The 20,878-nt window shown below is 44.0% G+C and overlaps 1 protein-coding gene across 2 annotated transcripts in view; it reads right to left on the bottom strand.

Annotated features, from left to right (window-relative positions):
* Positions 1 to 3,679: 3,679 nt before the first annotated feature.
* The window catches only part of Dnajc13 (DnaJ heat shock protein family (Hsp40) member C13), a 150,754-nt gene continuing 133,555 nt past the window's right edge, over positions 3,680 to 20,878 (bottom strand). Inside the window, exons 49-57 of one of the 2 annotated variants that reach the window (XR_006633971.1) lie at positions 18,109 to 18,278; positions 17,959 to 18,001; positions 17,424 to 17,597; positions 13,982 to 14,161; positions 13,507 to 13,647; positions 13,010 to 13,153; positions 10,429 to 10,528; positions 5,358 to 5,466; positions 3,680 to 4,530 (exon numbers count right to left, since the gene is read on the bottom strand). Coding sequence is in view for 1 of the 2 variants with exons in the window: in XM_004664328.3 (XP_004664385.1) it covers positions 4,424 to 4,530; positions 10,429 to 10,528; positions 13,010 to 13,153; positions 13,507 to 13,647; positions 13,982 to 14,161; positions 17,424 to 17,597; positions 17,959 to 18,001; positions 18,109 to 18,278 (1,059 nt within the window). In the remaining variant the exon portion in view is untranslated. The remainder of the gene's footprint in view (positions 4,531 to 5,357; positions 5,467 to 10,428; positions 10,529 to 13,009; positions 13,154 to 13,506; positions 13,648 to 13,981; positions 14,162 to 17,423; positions 17,598 to 17,958; positions 18,002 to 18,108; positions 18,279 to 20,878) is intronic. The other variant, XM_004664328.3, reaches the window with a different exon arrangement.

Genomic DNA, 20,878 nt, shown 5'->3' with positions numbered 1-20,878 from the left:
AGATACCAGGGCCCCTAACCTACTGCAAATAAACTCCAGCTACATGTGCTACCTTTGTGTATCTGGCTTTATGTGGGTACTGGGGAATCAAACTTGGGTCCTAAGACTTTGTGCAGGCAAGTGCTTTAACTGCTAAGCCATCTCTCCAGCAAGAAACCATTATTTCTGATTGAGACGTAGTAAGTCCTCAAGGTCTGGGTTGGGGTTTGGGGCACAAAGTAGAATAATTCTTTCCTTTTTGTTTTTTGGCCATAGGGTTTCAACCTAGTCCAGGCTGACCTGGAATTAACTCATGGCGATCTTCCTACCTCCGCCTCCCAAGTGCTGGGATTAAAGGCGTGTGCCACCACGCCCGGCTGAATTCTTTTTTAAAAAATATATTTACTGAGCTGGAGAGATGGCTTAGTGGTTAGGCGCTTGCCTGTGAAGCCTACGGACCCCGGTTTGAGGCTTGGTTCCCCAGGACCCACTTTAGCCAGATGCACAAGGGGTAAATGCGTCTGGAGTTCGGTTGCAGTGGCTGGAGGCCCTGGGGCGCCCATTCTTTCTCTCTCTGCCTCTCTCTCTCTGTCACTCTCAAATAAATAAATAAAAACAAAAAAATTTAAAAAAAAATTATATATATATATATATATATTTACTAGTTTGAGAGAGACAGAGGGAGGGAGAAAGAGAATGGGCAGGTCAGGGCCTCCAGGCACTGCAAATGACCTCCAGATAAATGCATCCCTTGCGCATCTGGCTTACATGGGTAGTGGGGAATTGAAACGGGGGCAGTTTTGGCTTTGCAGGCAAATGCCTTATCCGCTAAGCCATCTTCTCCAGCTTTTTTTTTTTTTTTTTTTTTTTGAGAAATGCCAACCTTTGCTTCACCGACAGGAATCCCACAGGACAGCAAAGGTCAGGAGGATTTAAACCCTCAAGAGGCCTGAGAGGACAAAAGAGAGGCCCAGCTTGGCCACGGTTTCCCTACATCCCACCCGTCTCCTCCGGAGCCTGTGAGACTCTTCGGACTGGGGAGGGGATTCCTTGGACAGCAAGTCCACCCTAGCTGGGCCTCTCCTCCCTTGTGTGTCCTGGGGAAGGACCTTTTATGCAGCTAGGCGTGAGGAACACCATGCTCACCGGCAGGGGGCGCCTTCTGCAGCCCAGGTGTCCTCTGAGAGGCTGAAGCAGAGAGACCATGTCAATCTCCTCCAGCTAGACTGTCCCCTGCACTGTCAAGCTGTGGCCTAGCCTAAGGCTCTTACCTGTGAGGGGCGAGTCCAGCTCTTCCAGTACCATGGTGGACCCTCTCCTGAGACCAAAATGGCCTCCATCTTGTTCAGTGTCTATCTTCCCCAGCTATGGACTGGGACAGAGGCCCGGCAGGTGCCACCTTGTGAGGGCTTGCCCCTCCCCTCATGTTTTGCTCCCTGACCTCCTGTCCCTTCCCCTGCAGGTGAAGCAAGCAAGGTGACGCTGGGCGGGCCTGTGAGCACATGCAGCCTCGGGTGTGCTGCCTCGCCCAGAATGCCTCAATGGGCCTGTGGTGCGGGAAGCCCATGAGAGCTGTCCATCAGGCATAGCATGTGCTTGGTGGGCTTGAGCTGCTTACAGCAAAAGTCTCTGGTGGGGACCATGCCCAGGGAAGGGACTCGAAGGCAGATGGACAGCTTACGGAGCATCGTGTGTCTCTGTCTGAAGGGCCAAAGTTGTGAGGTGAGGCGGCAGCTGGCCTGGCTTTGTTATTCCAGCCTTATGCCCAAGAGCCAAGCTGGATGATGCCAGCTGCTCTGTCCTAGCATGGAATCCCCGTTCTTTGCACAGGAGGCGGGAATGCAGTGCATATACCAACCAGCCTTCCCTCCTGCTTGTGCCCCCGTTTTCTCAGACACGCCTCGAGCCCACACCTGCAGACACCGAGCACCCTGAGAGCAACACCAGCTGTGTCTGCAGCATCTTCCCCGGGAATGTGCACACTCCAAGGTCACCAGCCACAAGGAGCCACAGGGGCCCAGAGGAAGCAGATGCGGCCTCATGCTTCACAGAGGACACGGGAACCCAGTGCTCATCCCAGTGTGGCAGATCCTTCTCCCTGCCATCTCCTGCCAGCCTTAACAGACTTCCCACCTTTGGCCTCAGAGGAGGATCTCGACACAACGGTGAGAACTCAGCTGGCTCCGCACTGCGCGACCATTAGGGTGAGGTGTCTGAGAGCTTGGGTGGTTCCCAAGCTCTGTGATTTTCCACCTAGGTTTTGTTCCAGTCACTGGAAGGATGACGTTAAGCTCCCAAATGTAGTTTATTATTTGCGAGGAGAAAGGGAGTGAGTGTGAGACACAGACTGAATGACTGTGAATGGGTACACTGCTCCAAATAAACTCCAGATGCATAAGCCACTTTGTGCAACTAGCTTTACATGGATACTGAGGAACTGAACCTGGGTCAGTAGGCTTTGCAAGCAGTGTTTTAACCACTGAGCAGTCTCCCCAGTCCTTGATGTCTATTTCTTTGTACAAGTATGATGAGTTGAGTTTTATTTTACAGGACCGCATGTTAACCGACTGCAACACTGGAGCTGCAAGTTTTACTTTATATATTTAGTGTGTGCACATTTCATATTTGTGTGTCAAAAACAGACATGTGATCTTCAGTGTGTGTGTATCTTCACATGAGGCTGAAAGCTAACAGGGCTGTGAGGCAGAATAGCAGTGCTTCCTTTATTTCTGTGACTAGGGATTGAACCCAGAGACATGCACATGCTAGGAAAGTAACCTAACACTGAGACAAGGTACCTAAGTTGGCTTTGAATTTGAGATCCTCCTACTTCAGCCTCCTGAGAAGTGAAGCTTACATGACTCAACCACCAGAGCTGACTCACGTTTTAGTCTGATGAAGAGCTAGTGTTTATGAATCCAGCATGGAGCCAGGGAACTAAAGTAAGAGGATCTAAGGGCAGCTGCTCTTACAAAACCAAGGAGAAGGCCGGGCGTGGTGGGTATGCCTTTAATCCCAGCACTTGAGAAGCAGAGGTAGGAGTATCGCCATGAGTTCAAGGCCACCCTGAGACTACATAGTTAATTCCAGGTCAGCCTGGAACAAAGTGAGACCCTACCTCAAAAACCAAACAAACAAACAAAAACCCCAAGGAGAAACGCTGGGGAGATGGCTCAGTGGTTAAAGGTGCTTTCTTGCAAACCCTACTCAACCAAATTAAATTCCCCAGCCACTCACATAAAGCCAGGACATTCATTTGCAACAGAAAGGACTCTGGTATGGCCCCAACACACTCACAAAATCACACAAATAAAAATTAATAACCAAATTAAAAGGGGGGGAGGTTTGTATATACTTCCAAACTTAAATTTTCTCATAGTCTTGTCACACTACAAGAGTTATGTGCTAAGAAATATTCTCTCTTTTCTTTCCTTTAAACATACTAGAATATTACATTTATCAAAGAGATTTATCAAAGAGACTGACCCACTCCTGAATTAGGTATGGAAAAAAATGAGGTGCCATCTGTATCTGGAAAGAGAAGGGGCTCAAATACCAGTGGAGTGGGAACAGCCAGGTACATCCATGTAGCTGTGACGTGAGGCATTGTGAACATGAGGTAAAGCTTGTGTCCCACTACTGCATCTCAGGGAGAAACACATAAAAGGGTTTCAAAAGGAATTAGACTAGAACAAACATATCTCATTAACAAAGCAGTCAATTCCCTTTATTTTTAAAATTTTATGTACACATATGAATGATCTGTATAATGTACATTCAATATAGAAAGCTTTATATATTTGATAATGTATAGAACATTTCACAATTACACTAATCTCTTACATAACATCTTTTGACATCCATTTGGAGTTTTTTGAATTTTTTTTTTGCACAAGCTCTTCCTCATTCAATTTGGTAAAGCCAGTTATACATATTGATGTGTGCTGAGCTCCAGAGTTAGTGACTGAGGATACCAGTGAACAGGTAAAAGGACGAAAACCTAATGTGTCTGGCGCCAGGAGGTAAATGGCCACATAGATTTGATGCAGGAGAGGGAGATGTCCTTTTCTGGGGATGACTGATTTAGCCCAATGTCTGTAGACTGTAGCTTAATCCTACAGTCACACTAATTCAAAAAAGTACTATAAAAACTAGGAAGAAAGTTGTCATTTTGATTCACAGTCTTGTAAACAGATATAAAGGAACAAAATGTGCTTCCATACATCAAGAACAAACATCCTTGTGTACCCTTTTAGGTTGATCCAGAGTGCTTTCTCATAACGTGACACTACTTGTTTCCTAAATAAAAATATATTTATAGAAAAAGGAATAACACTGTCATGAACCCAGGAGAAAGGCAGTAAGAGTTTGCTTCAACCCACTGGCTGGAGGAATGTGAACGCAGAACTGGCCTTTCAGCATTTACTGTTCTCTCTTGAGTGGTTCAAGTTTGATAGCCAAGGTCACCTGTCTCATGGTCTACAGGAGGCGGCAGGTTGGACATGACTGAGGATGATGTACCTGCGGTAAGGTAGCCAGCAACTCCAGGTCCTGCAAGAGAGGAAGGAAACAAGCATATTCCAGAAAGCAGTCACAGGGAGGCACAAAAGCCCAATATAAACACTGCAAACCTGTGACTTCTCTAGGTGCACAACTGAGCCTCACAGGGAGCTTCACAGCACCACCTTCATGGTTTGCTTTTACTGTATGAGAAATCATCCTGAAATTTACGCTCAACAGCAACAGTGTGAAAATAGATTTTTTTTCTTTTATTGGAAATTTAGTCTTTCTTTGAAAAAACCCTGAGTTCTGGAGGGGTTATGTTATGTGGGCAACATGGGAACAAACTGATAAATATACATTAAGTAAGCCCATCCAAAAGTCACAAAAATTCTCAACTTCCATGAGCATCAAAGTTAATCTGTTTTCATTTGATGTATAGAAATGTTATTCTCATAGGTAACATTAAATGAACAAGGGCTGCTACACCCAGGTCTCTAAGAAAAGGAAGGCTCTGGATATCCATCGGTCGTAGATCGAAGCAAGAGTGCTCTAGAAACGAGCATCCCTATTTTACGTTTGCATGTCCCTTGGCTAAGCCTCTGCAGAGCAACGCTGCACATGGCACCAAGGGGAGCTGTAGGAGCACAGCGGTGACGTTGGCCACTAAGGTGCGCCATGCACAGACATCTCATTCCGTCTCTGAAGCACCACACAAAATGCAACAAGTACTTGCAAGACAAACTGGTAGGATACTGTACTCTGAGCAGTATTTTTAGCCAAAATTGGAGGAAACAAGGCAAATGAGCAGGGAACACTGAAGGTTAGGACTAGAAAGGCAGTGGGAGCAGCATGCATTTAGCAAAATGTTTCTCTACCTGCTTCAGAGAGCTACACAGAAGTTAGCAAGCTGCCTGGCAGAGCAGATCTAAAGCCCACTCCTGAGGTGAAGGGGGCTGCTGCCAGTTAGAAGGGAAGGAGAGACACCTGAGGGAAAAAAGAAAAGTGAGCAGCAAGGGAGTGGAGAGGAAGAGCAAACAGCAGAGCAGTCTGATGCGGCTAAGGCAGAACAGGACCGACGCTCGACAGAGGCCCCGAGTCAGATTCATCTCATTCCTCCCCTTCTGGACAGTGGTGGCGCGCCTGAGGACGGCTGCACAGACACTGTGCCTGTGTTCTCATGGCCAGGGACGACTCAGCCTGCTTACGCTGAGACTGAAGCCCACCAAACTACACTTGAGTCGGATTATTAAAAACTTCCAGGAAGGATTTTTTTCCCTTCTTCAGGGAGGTGGGCTAACACCATCAACCCCCAACTCCCATCAATCAACATGCCAGACCTCCCACAGACTGCTCGGGGAAAGACCACCAGGTAAAGGAACTCCTCCACACAAGTGGCCAGTGCCACAGCGCCAAGTCGTTCCCCACTTCCCACCAGCTAAGAGGCTCTGGACTCAAGGCAGAAGCATGGCTACCGACTATCATGTAGGTCTCAGCAAACAGGCAACCCTGTGAGTCACATCATACACACTGCAGATCAGTTCTGATTTGTGAGCTCAACTTACTGAAAACAGTAGGTTTACACCAAACCATGACTCCACATACAGGTGAGCAATGCTGCTCAGTGATTCTCAGCTGTATGCTGGGGCACACCTGGCAAACTCACAGGGGACTATGAGGTACTTTAAACTGGAAAGACAGTGAGTGCCACTAGCTGACCACTGGTCACATGACGACTCTACAGTTGTTTGGGTTTAACTGCTTCATAAAGTCAACTCTTTACTTAGCTGGGCCCAAACAACATCTTGCTGAGACATTAAGGTCATTCTGAAATGAGGCAATTTTGGGTCCTCGATGCTAGAATCTAAATTAAGTAATGAGTTCTCTTATAAAAAGGAGGAAACCAAACTCTAGCTATCACTTGTCTCACTAGGAAAGGCAAACTGAGCCCCAAGAACACTAGGATGCTGTACCCTTCTAGCCTCTAAGCAATCTTGGAGGACACACCAGGCTTCCTGGGGCTGAAAAGTGCCTGTCATCAGAATGGCATGGAGCCCTGGTGCTCTCCAGGAAACATGGGAGGAAGCGGCAGTGTCGGGGCCACAGACACACTGTCCGTTGTGCCAGACTGCAGAGGAATGAGACGAGATGGCAAATGGACAAAGGATCCCTCCCACAAGTGGAAATCATGTTTGAAAAGCTCATCTCCATTTGCAGCCCCTAAAGGCATCGACACTTTGGCCTTCTCCTGCAGTTCCTTCTTTCCTCGCTGGCTTTCTAGGCTTGACCGAGGTTGCCGAGCATGTCAGCACCTAGCAGCTCTAGAACCTGATAAACAGGGAGGTAACTGAAGGCCCTGGATGGTGGGCCATAATGTATCTGCATCACTGGAAAATCCCAACAGAGGCACTTTAAAATCAGCATCTGTAACAAAATGAGAGCAAGTGCCACACTAGAGAAACAATAAAAACAGACAGTCTTGGGCTAGAGAGATGGCCTAGCGGTTAAGCGCTTGCCTGTGAAGCCTAAGGACCCTGGTTTGAGGCTCAGTTCCCCAGGTCCCACGTTAGCCAGATGCACAAGGGGGTGCACGCGTCTGGAGTTCGTTTGCAGAGGCTGGAAGCCCTGGCGCGCCCATTCTCTCTCTCTCCCTCTATCTGTCTCTCTCTGTGTCTGTTGTTCTCAAATAAATAAATAAATAAAATTTAAAAACAGACAGTCTCCTCATGATTTATCACCTTGAACAATCCTACCTAGGACTTTTAAGATTTTTTTTTTTCTTAACTCTTGAGTATGTGATCAACTTTTATTTGCTTTGTGGTCAGGGAGAAGAAAATCCTGTCTATCTTGGTTTATTCTTACCTTCCTTTGAAGTAATAATTAGATTTCTTTTCAATCATAAGACTTATTTCCCTGTTTCTCACACAATATCCACACAGCTTGCCAAATGCACTCAAAGGTGGAAGAAGGGGCTGGATGTGTGTTTCCCGGCATCTTAGCTCATTTACAAATTAGAGAAGGAGTGGGTACACTCCGTATCGTCTGAAGGTTGGGGCCTAGGGACATTTTAACCAAATTCTGATTCAACGCTATTTTGAGTATATTCCATGGAGCACCCCTCATGTAATTTTAATCACTAGAAGTAACTGCTCTTTTTTGCTTACTCCTTAAACACGTTGCACAGTACCTCAGCAGAACTCCCATCACCACCACCACCACTGTGCGTGCACACGCCGAAAAGCAGGTCATCAGGAAGCATCAACTCAACTTTTTTTTTTAAAATTTTTTATTTGAGAGCAACAGACACAGAGAGAAAGACAGATAGAGGGAGAGAGAGAGAGAATGGGCGCGCCAGGGCTTCCAGCCTCTGCAAACGAACTCCAGACGCGTGCGCCCCCTTGTGCATCTGGCTAACGTGGGACCTGGGGAACCGAGCCTCGAACCGGGGTCCTTAGGCTTCACAGGCAAGCGCTTAACAGCTAAACCATCTCTCCAGCCCTCAACTCAACTTTTGAGTGGGGCAGTTGAGGCCAACACATCTCAAAGATAGCAGATATGCTAGCAGGCCCTGTCAGGGAGGGATTGATACCAATGCCACCTTGGGAGGTATTATACAGACTTCCAGCCACTGAGCTGGACCAAGGATGTGAGGAAATCTGCAAGCCCTGGCTCTCCTTTTCCCTAATCTTCTGCAGCTTGCCCCAACTGCCTCTTCTATTTTATTTGAGAGAGAAAAATGCAGAGCAAGGGAGGAAAAGAGAGAGGGGGAAGGAGAGAAATGGGTGCACCAGGGCCTCTACAAACCAACCCTAGACACACGTGTCGCCTTGTGCATCTGACTTACGTGGTCCTAGGGAACTGACCTAGACCCTCAGTACTCGCAGGCAAGCACCTTAATCACTAAGCCGTCTCTCCAGACCCCCAACTGCCTCTCACAGCTTGCTCAGATCCAGGTGAAAGGAAAGGCACAGGCAGGAAACTTCATACTCCCTGCATGTGCTCTCCTCCTGCATTAGGAAATCTTGATGGGTGAGCACCAGAATCTCTGCAGACTCTAGGTGGGGTTCAGGTCATGTGTGCTCTGTATTCTAACTGACCCCTGGGCCCACAACTGTAAAGGGATCCAAGGACACCTGTAGCTGTTATTTAAACCAATGAGTGCTAAGGATAATAAAGGAGAATAAAAAGCATTAGAAAAGGCCTTCCTGTAGAAAACTCTAACTTACACAATACCATTCTTGGGACCAACTTTTCTAAGTAAGTTTACTCTTGGCTAAGAAAACAAAGGTGGATTTTTTACAATCATATTATTCTTGCACAGAAAATAGTGGATAAATACCATGAAATTGCACAAAGTGAACTTTCAGAAACAATCTTAAACTGCTTTTGTTTATTTTTATTTATTTGAGAGTGACAGACAGGAGGAGGGAGAGAGAGAAAGAGAGAATGGGTGCGCCAGGGCTTCCACGCACTGCAAACGAACTCCAGACACGTGTACCCCCTTGTGCATCTGGCTAACATGAGTCCTGGGGAATCAAGCCTTGAGCCGGGGTCCTTAGGCTTCACAGGCAAGCGCTTAACTGCTAAGCCATCTCTCCAGCCCTCAGAAACAATCTTAGGAGGTAGCTTTAGTGTGTGCTTGAATATATTTCTACTGAGACACTATAACTTGGGGGGGGGGGGAGGTTAGACCAAATTGCAGGTATTTCTCTGCACAGAAAATGGGAGCAGGAATCAGAAATGTGAGATGACTAGTTTGTGTCACTGAGCCTAACACACAGAAGACCAACAGCCAGAACGTCGGGTGATTGTAAAGTCAGGGCTCTGCTCCAACTAAGGAGTGAATTAAAGCGCTCACAGTGAAGGGGGAAAAAAACCAGCCAGGTCACAACCAAATACAGAGTTAAAAGCACATAAAATTATCTCCAAATCCCCTCTCGGCATATCTGAGAGTCGACCCTTCATGATTTTTAAACATGTCTATGCTAGCAATCGTGAGTATTAGAGCAGACACTCATTTATACCAGGTATTATCATTTTTCTCTTAATTTCCATCTATCACCCCTGGTGAGGAGAGGATACAGCAATAATAGCTACTTATATGCTACTACTTCAGGTAAATGGCAAGAACCACCTCTGAGTTGAAAGGTTAAATCCAAATCGAAAATGTTGTACTAGACATTGTGTCATTTTTACAATATAGCAACAGAATGGTGTGAACAATTTCTTAATAGCCAATATGAAGATGACCATCCTGAAATTATGCAGTTAGTGTGTTACATGGACAAACGCCTGGGCTCCATGGGTTAGCTTTTGAACAGTCAAAAATCTTTTGATAGGGGTGGAGAGATGGCTTAGCCGTTAGAGCACTGCATGGAAACCCTAAGGACCAAGGTTTGATTCTTCAGTACTGACGTAAGCCAGTTGGACATGGAGGCACATGCATCCAGTTTGTTTGCAGTGGCTAGAGGCCCAGGTATGCCCATTCTCTTCCTCTCCCAATCCCTTTCCCTCTAGTAAATAAATAAAAAATCCTTTGATATCAACTTATTTTCCCCATGGAGAAACAAATTCCACTGGAAACCTGGAAGACAAACATTCTACATAGGGTTCTATGTGTAGCAGGAGATTCACTCTGTCATTTTAACAGAAATGGCATGATGCTACAAGTTTCTGATACAGACTTTCTTTTGTAGATATTTCTCCATTCATTTGACACATTCAAACATAGGCTTCCAATATGACACTGCTAATTAATTGGATTTTCATCAGTGCAGACTCAAGACAATAGTTCACACACTCTCCAATGCTAAACACAGATGTTTATGATATACACACACCACCTCTAAGAAAGGTCAGCCAGTTCCCCAGGGAACAATTAACTCTATTGTAAGTCTTTTCAGGGCAAAAGGAAGGTCCAACTGCCAGGTATCTTGGGATATGACTTACCTGTGAGGTATCCTGCTGTTTGTGTGTCAGAAATGAACAAATCATGTTTCTGGTCTTTGAAGGCACTCCAGACTGAAGAACGAGAGAGGATTTCATTCACCTAGGGAAGTAAAGCAAGCCCTTTAGCATGAATAAATTAGGGACTGGATGTTGGAAGACTGAACCAAAGAGGGGAAAACAACTTCCAAAAGAACAAAGAAGGTCAGCGAAGGGAAAAGCTACAAGAACAAGAAGCCACATTCATCAAACACTGTATGCCAGGTGCTGTGCTGAGCACATCGTACTGATCCAGACCCAGTCCTCTACAGGTGGACTCATTATTTAAGCCTACACTTTACTAACCTACATGCAATTCAGAAAGATTCCTTACATAGTATTTTCACATGACAGTAACAGTGTGGTAAGGCCTGATGAACCATTCCTAAAATAGAGCTTGGGAAGAAGATCTGTAAAAACTGTACCTAAAAGTTGAAAGCAACTTTCAAATGATGGGTTGTGAACTATTATGAAGTTTATGAAGCCAGGCATGGTGGTGCACACCTTTAATGGTAGCACTTGGGAGGCAGACATCTCCAGGAGGATTGCTGAGTTCAAAGCCAACCTGGAGCTAGAGAGTAAGGTCCAGGTCAGCCTGGGGTACAGTGAGACCCTTCCTCCAAAAAAAAAGTTTTATGAACACAACATACTTTGAAAAACAAGTAAACAGGGCTGGAAAGATTGCTCAGTAGTTAAGGAGCTTGCTTGCAGAGCCTACAGATCCTGGCTTGATTAAGTAAAGTCAGATGCACAAGATGGCACATACACCTGGTGTTCGTTTAAAATGGTTAGAGGCCCTGGCACACCTATTCTCTCTCTCTCTCTTCTTTCATTTAAGTAAATATTTTTTGAAAAAAAAGACAAACAGATAAAATATCAGAGTATCATACATAAAGTAAGTAAATTTTCTATGAAACACATATAGATAAAAGCATGTGAAACACCAACTTAAAGAATTTACATTTTTTCACATCAATGTTCAGATAAATAATTACCTAGCACCCCTAATGTAGCAGGCACAAGGGACACAATGACAAGAACAGTCTTCCAGCCATAAGAAAGCCAACCGTTTGTAGGGGAGAGAGTGGCAGACAATTTAGTGGTAAGCACTGAAGGAGACCTCATGGGGACTGGGTGGTCTAAGCTGTCTTTCTGGGAAAGAAGCAAGAGTGAAGGTGTAGGCCAGGTCACTGTATTAAGTCATCAGCAGGTCTGCTGAGGAGGTCAAGGTGAAGATGGCTGTGTGTAGGTGGTGTACAGGAGTGCCTTTGTTTGGGGTTCAGAACACCAACAGGTCAAACTAAAACGCACACTAGTAGTTAATGACGACAGCAAAATACCTGGCCTGTCGTTTTTAACACTATTTTAAACGGTTAGAACACTACTGACAGAAAGGCAGTGGTACCCGAAACACTTTTCTTGACACATAAAACCTCTAGTGAGCCAGGCATGGTGGCACACACTTCTAATGCCAGCACGTAGGAGGATCACTGTGAGTCTGAGGCCACTCTGAGACTACATAGTGAATTCCAGGGTAGCCTGGGCTAGAGAGAGACCCTACCTAGAAAAAACAAAATCCAGTGGGTTTATTAAAGAAAAGCTTTAACTGAAGCAAACTTAAACCTATAAAAGAACATCACTACAAAGGAACAACCCAAATGCCCAAAGACAGATGAACAGATAAATTGTGGCAAAAAATATTCAAGAGAGTTTTTAGACATATGAGAAATGAAGCATTACAACATACATATGCATGAATCCTTACATGCCAATATGAAACGTGCAGAATAAGTAAACCCACAGGCAGAAAACAGATGGAAGGGTGGACAGTAACTTTGTAATAGACATGGGGATAATGAAAATGTTTGGGAACTAGATAAGGTGATAGATTTTTTTAAAAAAATATTTGAGAAAAAGAGGAGGGAGAGAGAGAGAATGGGCACACCAGGGCCTCTAGCCACTGCAAATGAACTCCAGATGCATGTGCCCCCCACAAGGTGATAGTTTTATAACACTGTTAATGTGATAAATGCCAACTAATTATTTACTATAAAATAGTTAACTTTATGCTGTGAAAAGCTTAACTCACTTGGAGGCAGCAACAGTAATAAAACTGAACAGTGAAATTAGTCAGTAGATCTGAAATTGGCATATGCATCCAGCTGAAATACATTACTGCATAGCTAATTTGTAAAGGAAAAGAAAACTAGCCTTGACAGGCAATAACAAAGATGAGATCTAAAACTAAAATGACGTTCTGTATCTCTTAAGCGGCACATGAGGCTGTTAGCGAATGTGGTTATCAACCAGTACTAAATGCTATTCTTCCATGCAAAAGAAGTTTAGTGTTTTTCTTCCTGTCACCGTGGGGAAAGGCCTCCCTGCGTCACGGCGTAGATGCTGGGCTGCTGCTTTACCATGTGTGAGGCAGCTCTGCAAGGCCCTGTGAGGAGACTCAGGCGCAGGTATGCTGACCTCTTGCTGAGACCCTGGCTCTGAGCAAACCTCTTCATCAGCAGACCAAAGGTGCTGCTTGCTGACTTACCTGTTCTCCATACTGCAGGCTTCGCGTCATTGCCTTGAGAGCTTTAACAATCTGAGCCTTCGTGGCGGCAGGGCTATCGAGATTTTCAAGACCTATGCCTTCAAGCAATCTTAAGAGGTACGGGACCAAATCTGCTTTCAGAGCCTAGAAGTAATATTAAGCACAGATATATATCTATAATGGAAAAAAATGTAGATGGCTACTAAGATAATTTTATCACTAGGACAATTTACAAAAAAAACACAACCTTCTTGGGGGCTGGGTAAATGGCTTAGCAGTTGCTTGAAAAGCTTAAGACCCAGGTTCAATTCCCCAACACCCATGTAAGCCAGATGCACAAGGGGGCACATGTGTCTAGAGTTCTTATGCAGTGGCTAGAGGCCTTGGCTTGCCCATTCTTTCTTTCTTTCTATCTCTCCCCCCCCCCCCCAATCCCTCCCCCGTAAGTCAGGGGATTTCTGTTTTTCTCATAGTGTTGACTCTAAAATGTCACTTACCTGAGCTACTAATTCACTCTGCTCCTTCTGAAACATTCGATTAATTGCTTCACAGGCAAGACCAACAGTATCTGCTCGCTTTTTCATTCCATTCATCAGTGGACCAATTGTCTCCAAAGATGCCATTGTGCGAACACACAGCTAAGATTCCAAAAAAGGCTATTTATAGAGCAGCAATATTATGTACAGCAACATAAGTATTATAAAAAACCAATTTTTGAAACTCTACTTTTTTTTGAGGTAAGGTCTTGCTGAAAGTCTACTTTTAAGTTTAATAGAAAACTGAATTAAACTGCAAGTGTACTAATTGTAACACTTAAACTAGCTTAGGACTCACTGAAATATCACATGGTCCTTATGCAATAAGGCATGCCATGCAGTAGAAAGAGGATTCGTCCAGTACTGTGCTCTTATCATGGAAGAGGGGCCATAGGTAACTTAAGGATTCTAAGCTTCCGGATGTACTCATCAGTACCTCATTGTCAGACAGGGCATGAATCACCCGAATGGCACTCTTTGGAATGGCATTGTTCCTGTGATTCATGGCCTGGATAACTTTGGGAAGATGGCCCAGTGGTGGCACTTGATCGGCCAGCTGAGGTTGGGCATTGAAGAGACACACTGTTGCCATTGTCAAAGTTTCCAGAGTTTCGCCCTGCCAAGTATAAAAGAAATAAATATAATGAATACATCCATAAAATGCTGAAAAAAGTCCTAAATAATCTTGCCAATACATCTGGTGTTTAAAACAAGGGATTCAAGAGTTCCAAGTGCTAACACTGAGTACGGATTCACAGATCCCAAGGGAACATCAAACTCTCCATTACTTTGACACAGGATCAAACCAAAGGACTTCAGAATATGTTATCTGAATTTAAGCAGCCCTTCACTGGGTCAGGTTTATTCTACTTCTATTGCATGGGTAAAAACATTATCTCCTAAAATTATGAGAATTTTATAGCACTGCAAATTATAATGGTGGGCAGTATTGGTAATCAGAGCACACGGAACTGATGAAATTCCTCCAGTGTGGAGATGTGAATGTAAAGTGCCCCCACAGCGTCGCGTTTGCAATGAAGCCTCATACCCCATCCCCAGCTGATAGGAACCTGGACAGTGGAGGCTTGCTGGAGGGACTGTGTGACTGGGGGGAGAACCCTGAGATTGTTAGCCCAGAGTCAAGCCCAGTCCTGAGGCTGCTTCTACTCAGAGGAGAGATGTTCAGCTGTGTGCTCTGCTCTGCTTTCCCACCATGACGAAACTTTCCTTCACGGCTATAAGTGGAAATAAACCCTTTGCTCTCATACGCTGCCTGTGGTCAGATCTTTTTCCCAAGCAATGAGAAAGGAACTGCTACACTTAGTCTTAGTAGTCCTGCTCCAGTTTGAATGTCCCTTATCTGAAATGCTTACCTCCAGATGGATTTTGGACTTACCTTTTCTGAAAATTGTGTGTGTGTGTGGTCTGCATGTTTGTATGCATGGAGGTGCATGTGCATGAGCATGGAGGTCAGAGGCCAACATTGGGTATCACTGTCTATTGCTCACTACATTAATCTTTGAGATGGGCTCTTCCTGAACCTAGACCTCAAAGATAGACTAGCTAGCTAGGGAGCCCCAAGGAGCTCCTGTCTCTGCCTTGCCTGTACTGGGATACAGACACACATCATCATTTCAAACATGGGATTATGTCAAATATTTACCATTTTGCTACGGATATATGTGTATGCATATGATAGTATAAGCTAAAAGTCTTTGGCAAGCTGTACTCTACAGTAGAAAAGATCAATATGGTAGCCAAACAAAAGTTAGGAATCCTTAATCTGAAAATACAGAATCACCAATGGTCCAAAATCAGTACCATTCTGAGTATCACAGCAGTGCTCAAGGTTCTGAATCCAGAGCATTTCATATTTTCAAATTTTAGATTAGAGATGTTCATTCAGCTGGTAAAGTCTACGTATATACTCCAAAATCCAAAAAACTCCAAGAGGCTGGTGATGGTTTCAGTGGGTAAATGCTTACTATGCAAATTGGAGGAACTGAGTTTGGACTCCCAGAACATACATAAAAAGCGATGAGTCTATGACCTCCCACATCCCAACAAGGGCTCTACAACTGAGCTTTTCCAGTCCTGAGGATTTTATTGTAAAAGCATGCTATGTGTGTATAAAATTCTGTTTTTTAAAAGTTAGGTTGTAAGCAGAGAGAGGTACAGAGAAGAGACACAAACAGAGATAATAGGTGTGCCAGGGCCTCCAGCCACTGCAAATGAACTCCAAAACCATGTGCTACTTTGTGCATCTGGCTTACATGGGTCCTGGGGAATTGAACCTGACTCCTTAAGGCTTCACAGGCATATTTAAATTCCTAAGGCTAAGTGCCTTAACTAAGCCATCTCTCTAGCCCTAAAATTCTTAATACTAGAGAAACGTAACTATGGAAAGTAGCAAGGGTAAATATTTGACACATTAATCCTATGTTTAAAAAATGTTGTGCAAAGCTAGTGATAATAACTAATGACTTCTAAGCACTTGAAACGTGGCAGACATTATGCCAGGTACCCCACATATTAAGGCCTCAGTGTCAGGGGAGGGGCAGATCAGTGTACACAAGACACCTGAGGCAGGTACGGTCATGAAACTGCAGCGCTAGGACAGGGCGCTCAGCTAGCAACGCAGCCCAGCTCCTACTCCCGGTGCTCTTCAGCTAGTCTACTTAATTCAGTAGTAACTGGGTATCTCTAGCTAGTTAACATTTAGATTACAAAATCTTACATATAATCACGATTTCTAATTTACCAAACCAAGACCAAGGTCGTTCCATCACTCATTTCTGCTTTCCTAGTGGCCTCTGACTGGGTACAGGTGCAGGGCTCCTTCAGCCATGTAGGTATGAATCTTGTCAATTTTGTCGGTAGGTTTATATCTGTCACACACACTGTGATGGTTTATCTTTGGTAGTAAACTAAGCAGGCTTTAGAATCATCATGGAAACAAATCTCTTGGCATTACTGTTAGGAATTTTCTAGATTAGGTGCCACCCTAACCATGGGCAGTGTCATTCCATGGACTATGATCCTGGACTGAATTAGGAAGAGAAAGGTAGCTGAGATTCATCTCTTATCCTCCCAGTGGACTGTGGCTCGGGCTTCCTGCTCCTGCCTCGCTTTCCCCACCATGGTGGACTTCCCTGGGGAATTACTGGGCAAAAGAAACCTCTTCCTTCCCTAAGCCACTTTTTTTTTTAAATTATTTATTTATTTATTTGAGAGCGACAGACACAGAGAGAAAGACAGATAGAGGGAGAGAGAGAGAATGGGCGCGCCAGGGCTTCCAGCCTCTGCAAACGAACTCCAGACGCGTGCGCCCCCTTGTGCATCTGGCTAACGTGGGACCTGGGGAACCAAACCTCGAACCGGGGTCCTTAGGCTTCACAGGCAAGTGCTTAATCGCTAAGCCATCTCTCCAGCCCCTAAGCCACTTTTAAAAGGTTGGGTTAAAGTAACTGGCACACATACCATGCATGAAAAGAAGGGAACAATGACATTTCTCCTTATATAGTCATTGAAAATAGGGGAGTAAAACCTTTTAAGGGTTCTGAAATTGGAAGAAATAGCATCTTCTCAATATAGACACCTCTAGGTTTGGTCCATAAATAACCATTTTACTCAAGAGTTTTACAATGGAATATAAAAATAAAATAAAATTCAATATGCATACTTGAATTTAAACACAGCTATTTTGAGTGTTTCTTTGCAGTGCTGGGAGCAAACCCAAGGCCTTGCATATGCTAGGCCATTAATCGACCACTGAGCTGCAGTTAGAAAAGGGCAGTCAGTGAGGACGAGGTTTAAGAGAAACGAAGTGCACATTGTTAGGAAGCTCTTGGAAGTATCTGCTGTTGGCTGACACTTACGTGAGGACTGTTCTTCTCCAGGAGCTCAGTTAACTTTTCCAACAGGGCAATAAGAAATTCTCTGGGCTTTCTTAGAACCCAAGCTGGTTGTGCAATAAAGATCCTCAAGTACACGCCTCCAACAGCAAGTTCACCCTCTGCTTCTCCAAACACCACAGCAAAATCTTCAGGCAACTTTAAACAGAAAAGAATCATAGTCAAATTACTTAAAATCATTACTGTACATAAAGCAAGAAATGACAAATCTAGCAAACACATCTTCACATAATGTACTATTCTAAAAATAGCTATGAGTAGTAATCACTTTATACATATAATCAAATTGTGATACAGTATCTCTCTCTTTTTAAGGTAGAGTCTCACCATAGCCCAGGCTGACCTGGAACTCACCCTGTAGTCCCAGGCTGACCTCGAACTTACATCAATTCTCCTACCTCTGCTACAAGGTAACATTAGACTAAGTATGAGTTTAATACAAAAAGGAGAAAAAAAAAAGTCAAAAGAAACCCAAGTCCAACATAACAGTATACGTTACCTTCCAGTTTACATCAGGGTTGTCTCGTTGATTTTTAAAGTGCCTTGGGGGGAAAAAAAGAGGGCAGCCAAAATTTAGTCACGTTAACCTTTGTAATAAATGTGGAGTCGTGTTTCCCTCCCTGATATCATCAGCTGCACCTTTACTTACTCTAGCATCATCTCCCTCACTGTGGTAGACACTTTATCCCTAGAACTATCATTCCAGATCAACTCAGGATTTTCATGAGTTCCTTCAAAGATATGCACCGCAGCCTCAGGGTTATCTCTCATAGCATCCATGAAAACGCTAGGCAGAAATTTCATGAGTGTGATTCGAACCTATGGGAGGAGAAAACAAGACCTATTGGAAGCATCTCAGTATTTGGCTTGTTTTGCAGTTTCCTAAGACAAACTATGAGTGTAATTTATACTATGGCTGATGTGTCAAAGAGATCAGGCCCAAGTGGAAATGTAAATCTGGGTTATTTCAGAGGTAGCTTACTATGACCAGCCCAATGTAACTACTCAAGTTATTTTCCATCTCTTGCCTTAAATTTAAGAAACTTTAAAGAATTTAAACTGGGTTTGGTAGGTCACACCTGTTATCCAGCATTTGAGAGGCAGAGGTAGAACAATTGTCATAGGTTTGAGGCTAGGTAAGGCTAAACAAAGAGAATTCCAGGCCAGCCTGAGTTATGGTATGAGACCCTGCCTCAAAAAAAAAAAAAAAAAAAAAAATCAGAAGCCCTGGTGTGTGAAATTTCCAGAGTAATTGTGCTAGGTCACACCTGTGTGTTGGTACACTCTTCTGAGGATCCCTTCAGCTGGCCCGTCTCTCCAGCTCTCACTCCTTCCCGCCCTTACTCCTATAAGAGATTTCTTTTATGCGGTACCTTTTTGTTGTTAAGTATTTTGCTCTATATTTTGTCATACAGCGTCTTTCTTCAAATAAGTTTTACAGTAGCTTCAATATTTTGTTTTTATTTTATTTTTAGAGAGAGAAAGAGGCAGATAGAATTGATATGCCAGGGCCTCTAGCCACTGCAAACAAGCTCCAGACGTATGTGCCACTTTGTGCATCTGGTTTACATGGGTTCTGAGGAATCAAACCTGGGTCCCTAGGCTTCACAGGCAAGTGCCTTAACCACTAAGCCATCTCTCTAGCCCTATGGTAGCTTTAAAACATAGGGACTGGAGTACAGCTCACTGACAAGATGTGGCAGAGTTCAATCCCCAGCACTACAAACTAAAACCCGGCACATACCACATTCAAATTGAGAAATAGTGTGAGGCAACAGGGCAAGGGAAATAGGGACTGAGAAAGTGACCTATATCCTTCTTAGCTTCACAGTTCTCCATGTCACATTCTATGCTCAAATCTTATTTTGGAAAAACCTGTCTTACTTGTTTAGTTTTCCTGGCTTCCTTATTTGACAACTGATACATGGGAATGCAACAACAAAAAAAATCATAAAACTTTGTATGATTGCTGGTGATGTGCTGCAAATTTACCTTCCAATTTCTAGCAGCCAATGAACCACATACAGTAAGCAATGTCAGTTACACAAGAGCATCCACAAAACAATCATGCCAGTCCCTTCCCAGACACCCAACTGTTTATACAGGGAAGAAAGCAGTATCACCTGAGATTCCCATATGAATACATTTCTTATCTATCAAATAATACTGTCAGGTGATATCAGCAAGAAACTTCACAGGCTTATTTCTGCCTATAATTCCTATGTAGCTGCAAACATCATGGCAAGATATAATTCCCTTCTACAGAAGACAAGAACGGGTACAGAAGCATATGACTCTTCTTGGCCACAAACCCCAAGGGCAAGAACCATGCCTGACCTGCTCACTGTGGCCTTCATGGCACTTTCTCTCAAAGCTCAAAAGTACAGAGAGGCACCGAAGCAGGATTTAAAGGCCATTTAAACTTCTCCCCATGAAGCTGAAGGAGGGTGACTCTGGAGACATGTAAGGCAGTTGCGAAGCTCAACCATTAGCACAGGCCGCAACCCACAGAACAAGAGCTCTGCTGTGGGTGACAGGCTGCCATTTTGCTGCCTGGTCCATCACCCCACCAGCAATCCCACCACTTGTTTAGTGTTTTAACAAGATCATGTTCTTAAAGATATCCAGGTGCTTATTTAGAAACCCAACTTAGTCCTTTATACTGTTCATCAACTCTAGCAATCAAAGCTGGACACTGTACAGTCTTCATGAATTTCGGGGCAGAAATGCATGATAGGCTTTAGCAGGTTTTATCACATTTTAGTATTTAAAAATTCCTCTATGCCGGGCATGGTGGCACACGCCTTTAATCCCAGCACCAGGGAGGCAGAGGTAGGAGGATCACTGTGAGTTCGAGGCCACCCTGAGACTATATAGTGAATTTCAGGTCAGCCCGAGGTAGAGTAAGACTTTACCTCAAAACAACAACAACAACAACAACAAAAACCCAACCTCTAAATCATTAGTCTCACCTTATAAAGTATCTCATAGCATGTAACAAAAACTGTTAATAGTTTTATGGTAAGTACACTAATATTGGAGAAATAATCTTTATTTTATAAAGCAAACCATTTATAACCCAGTTCCTCTCCCTGAGTTTTAAAATTTTTATTTGAGAGAGAAAAAGAAAGAGGCAGAGAGAGAAATATGGGCATGCAAGGGCCTTAGACCTTTGCAAATGAACTCCAGACACATGTACCACCTTGTACATCTGGCTCACATGGGTCCTGGAGAATTGAACCTGGGTCCATTAAGCCATCTTGCCAGCTCCCTCTCTACATTTTACAGAGCTGAGACTCAAACAAAGGCTTTGCATGAACCAGGCAAGATATTTAGCACCAAGCTATACCTCCAGCTCTATATACTTGTAGCAAACTCTATTTATAACATCGTGCTATAAAAATCACCTACTAGCCAGT

Source organism: Jaculus jaculus, chromosome 17 (genome assembly GCF_020740685.1).
Source record: "Jaculus jaculus isolate mJacJac1 chromosome 17, mJacJac1.mat.Y.cur, whole genome shotgun sequence".
Classification (NCBI taxonomy): Eukaryota; Metazoa; Chordata; class Mammalia; order Rodentia; family Dipodidae; genus Jaculus; species Jaculus jaculus.
The sequence above is the reverse complement of the archived record's forward strand: the minus strand, read 5'-3'. Positions and strand labels throughout refer to the sequence as shown.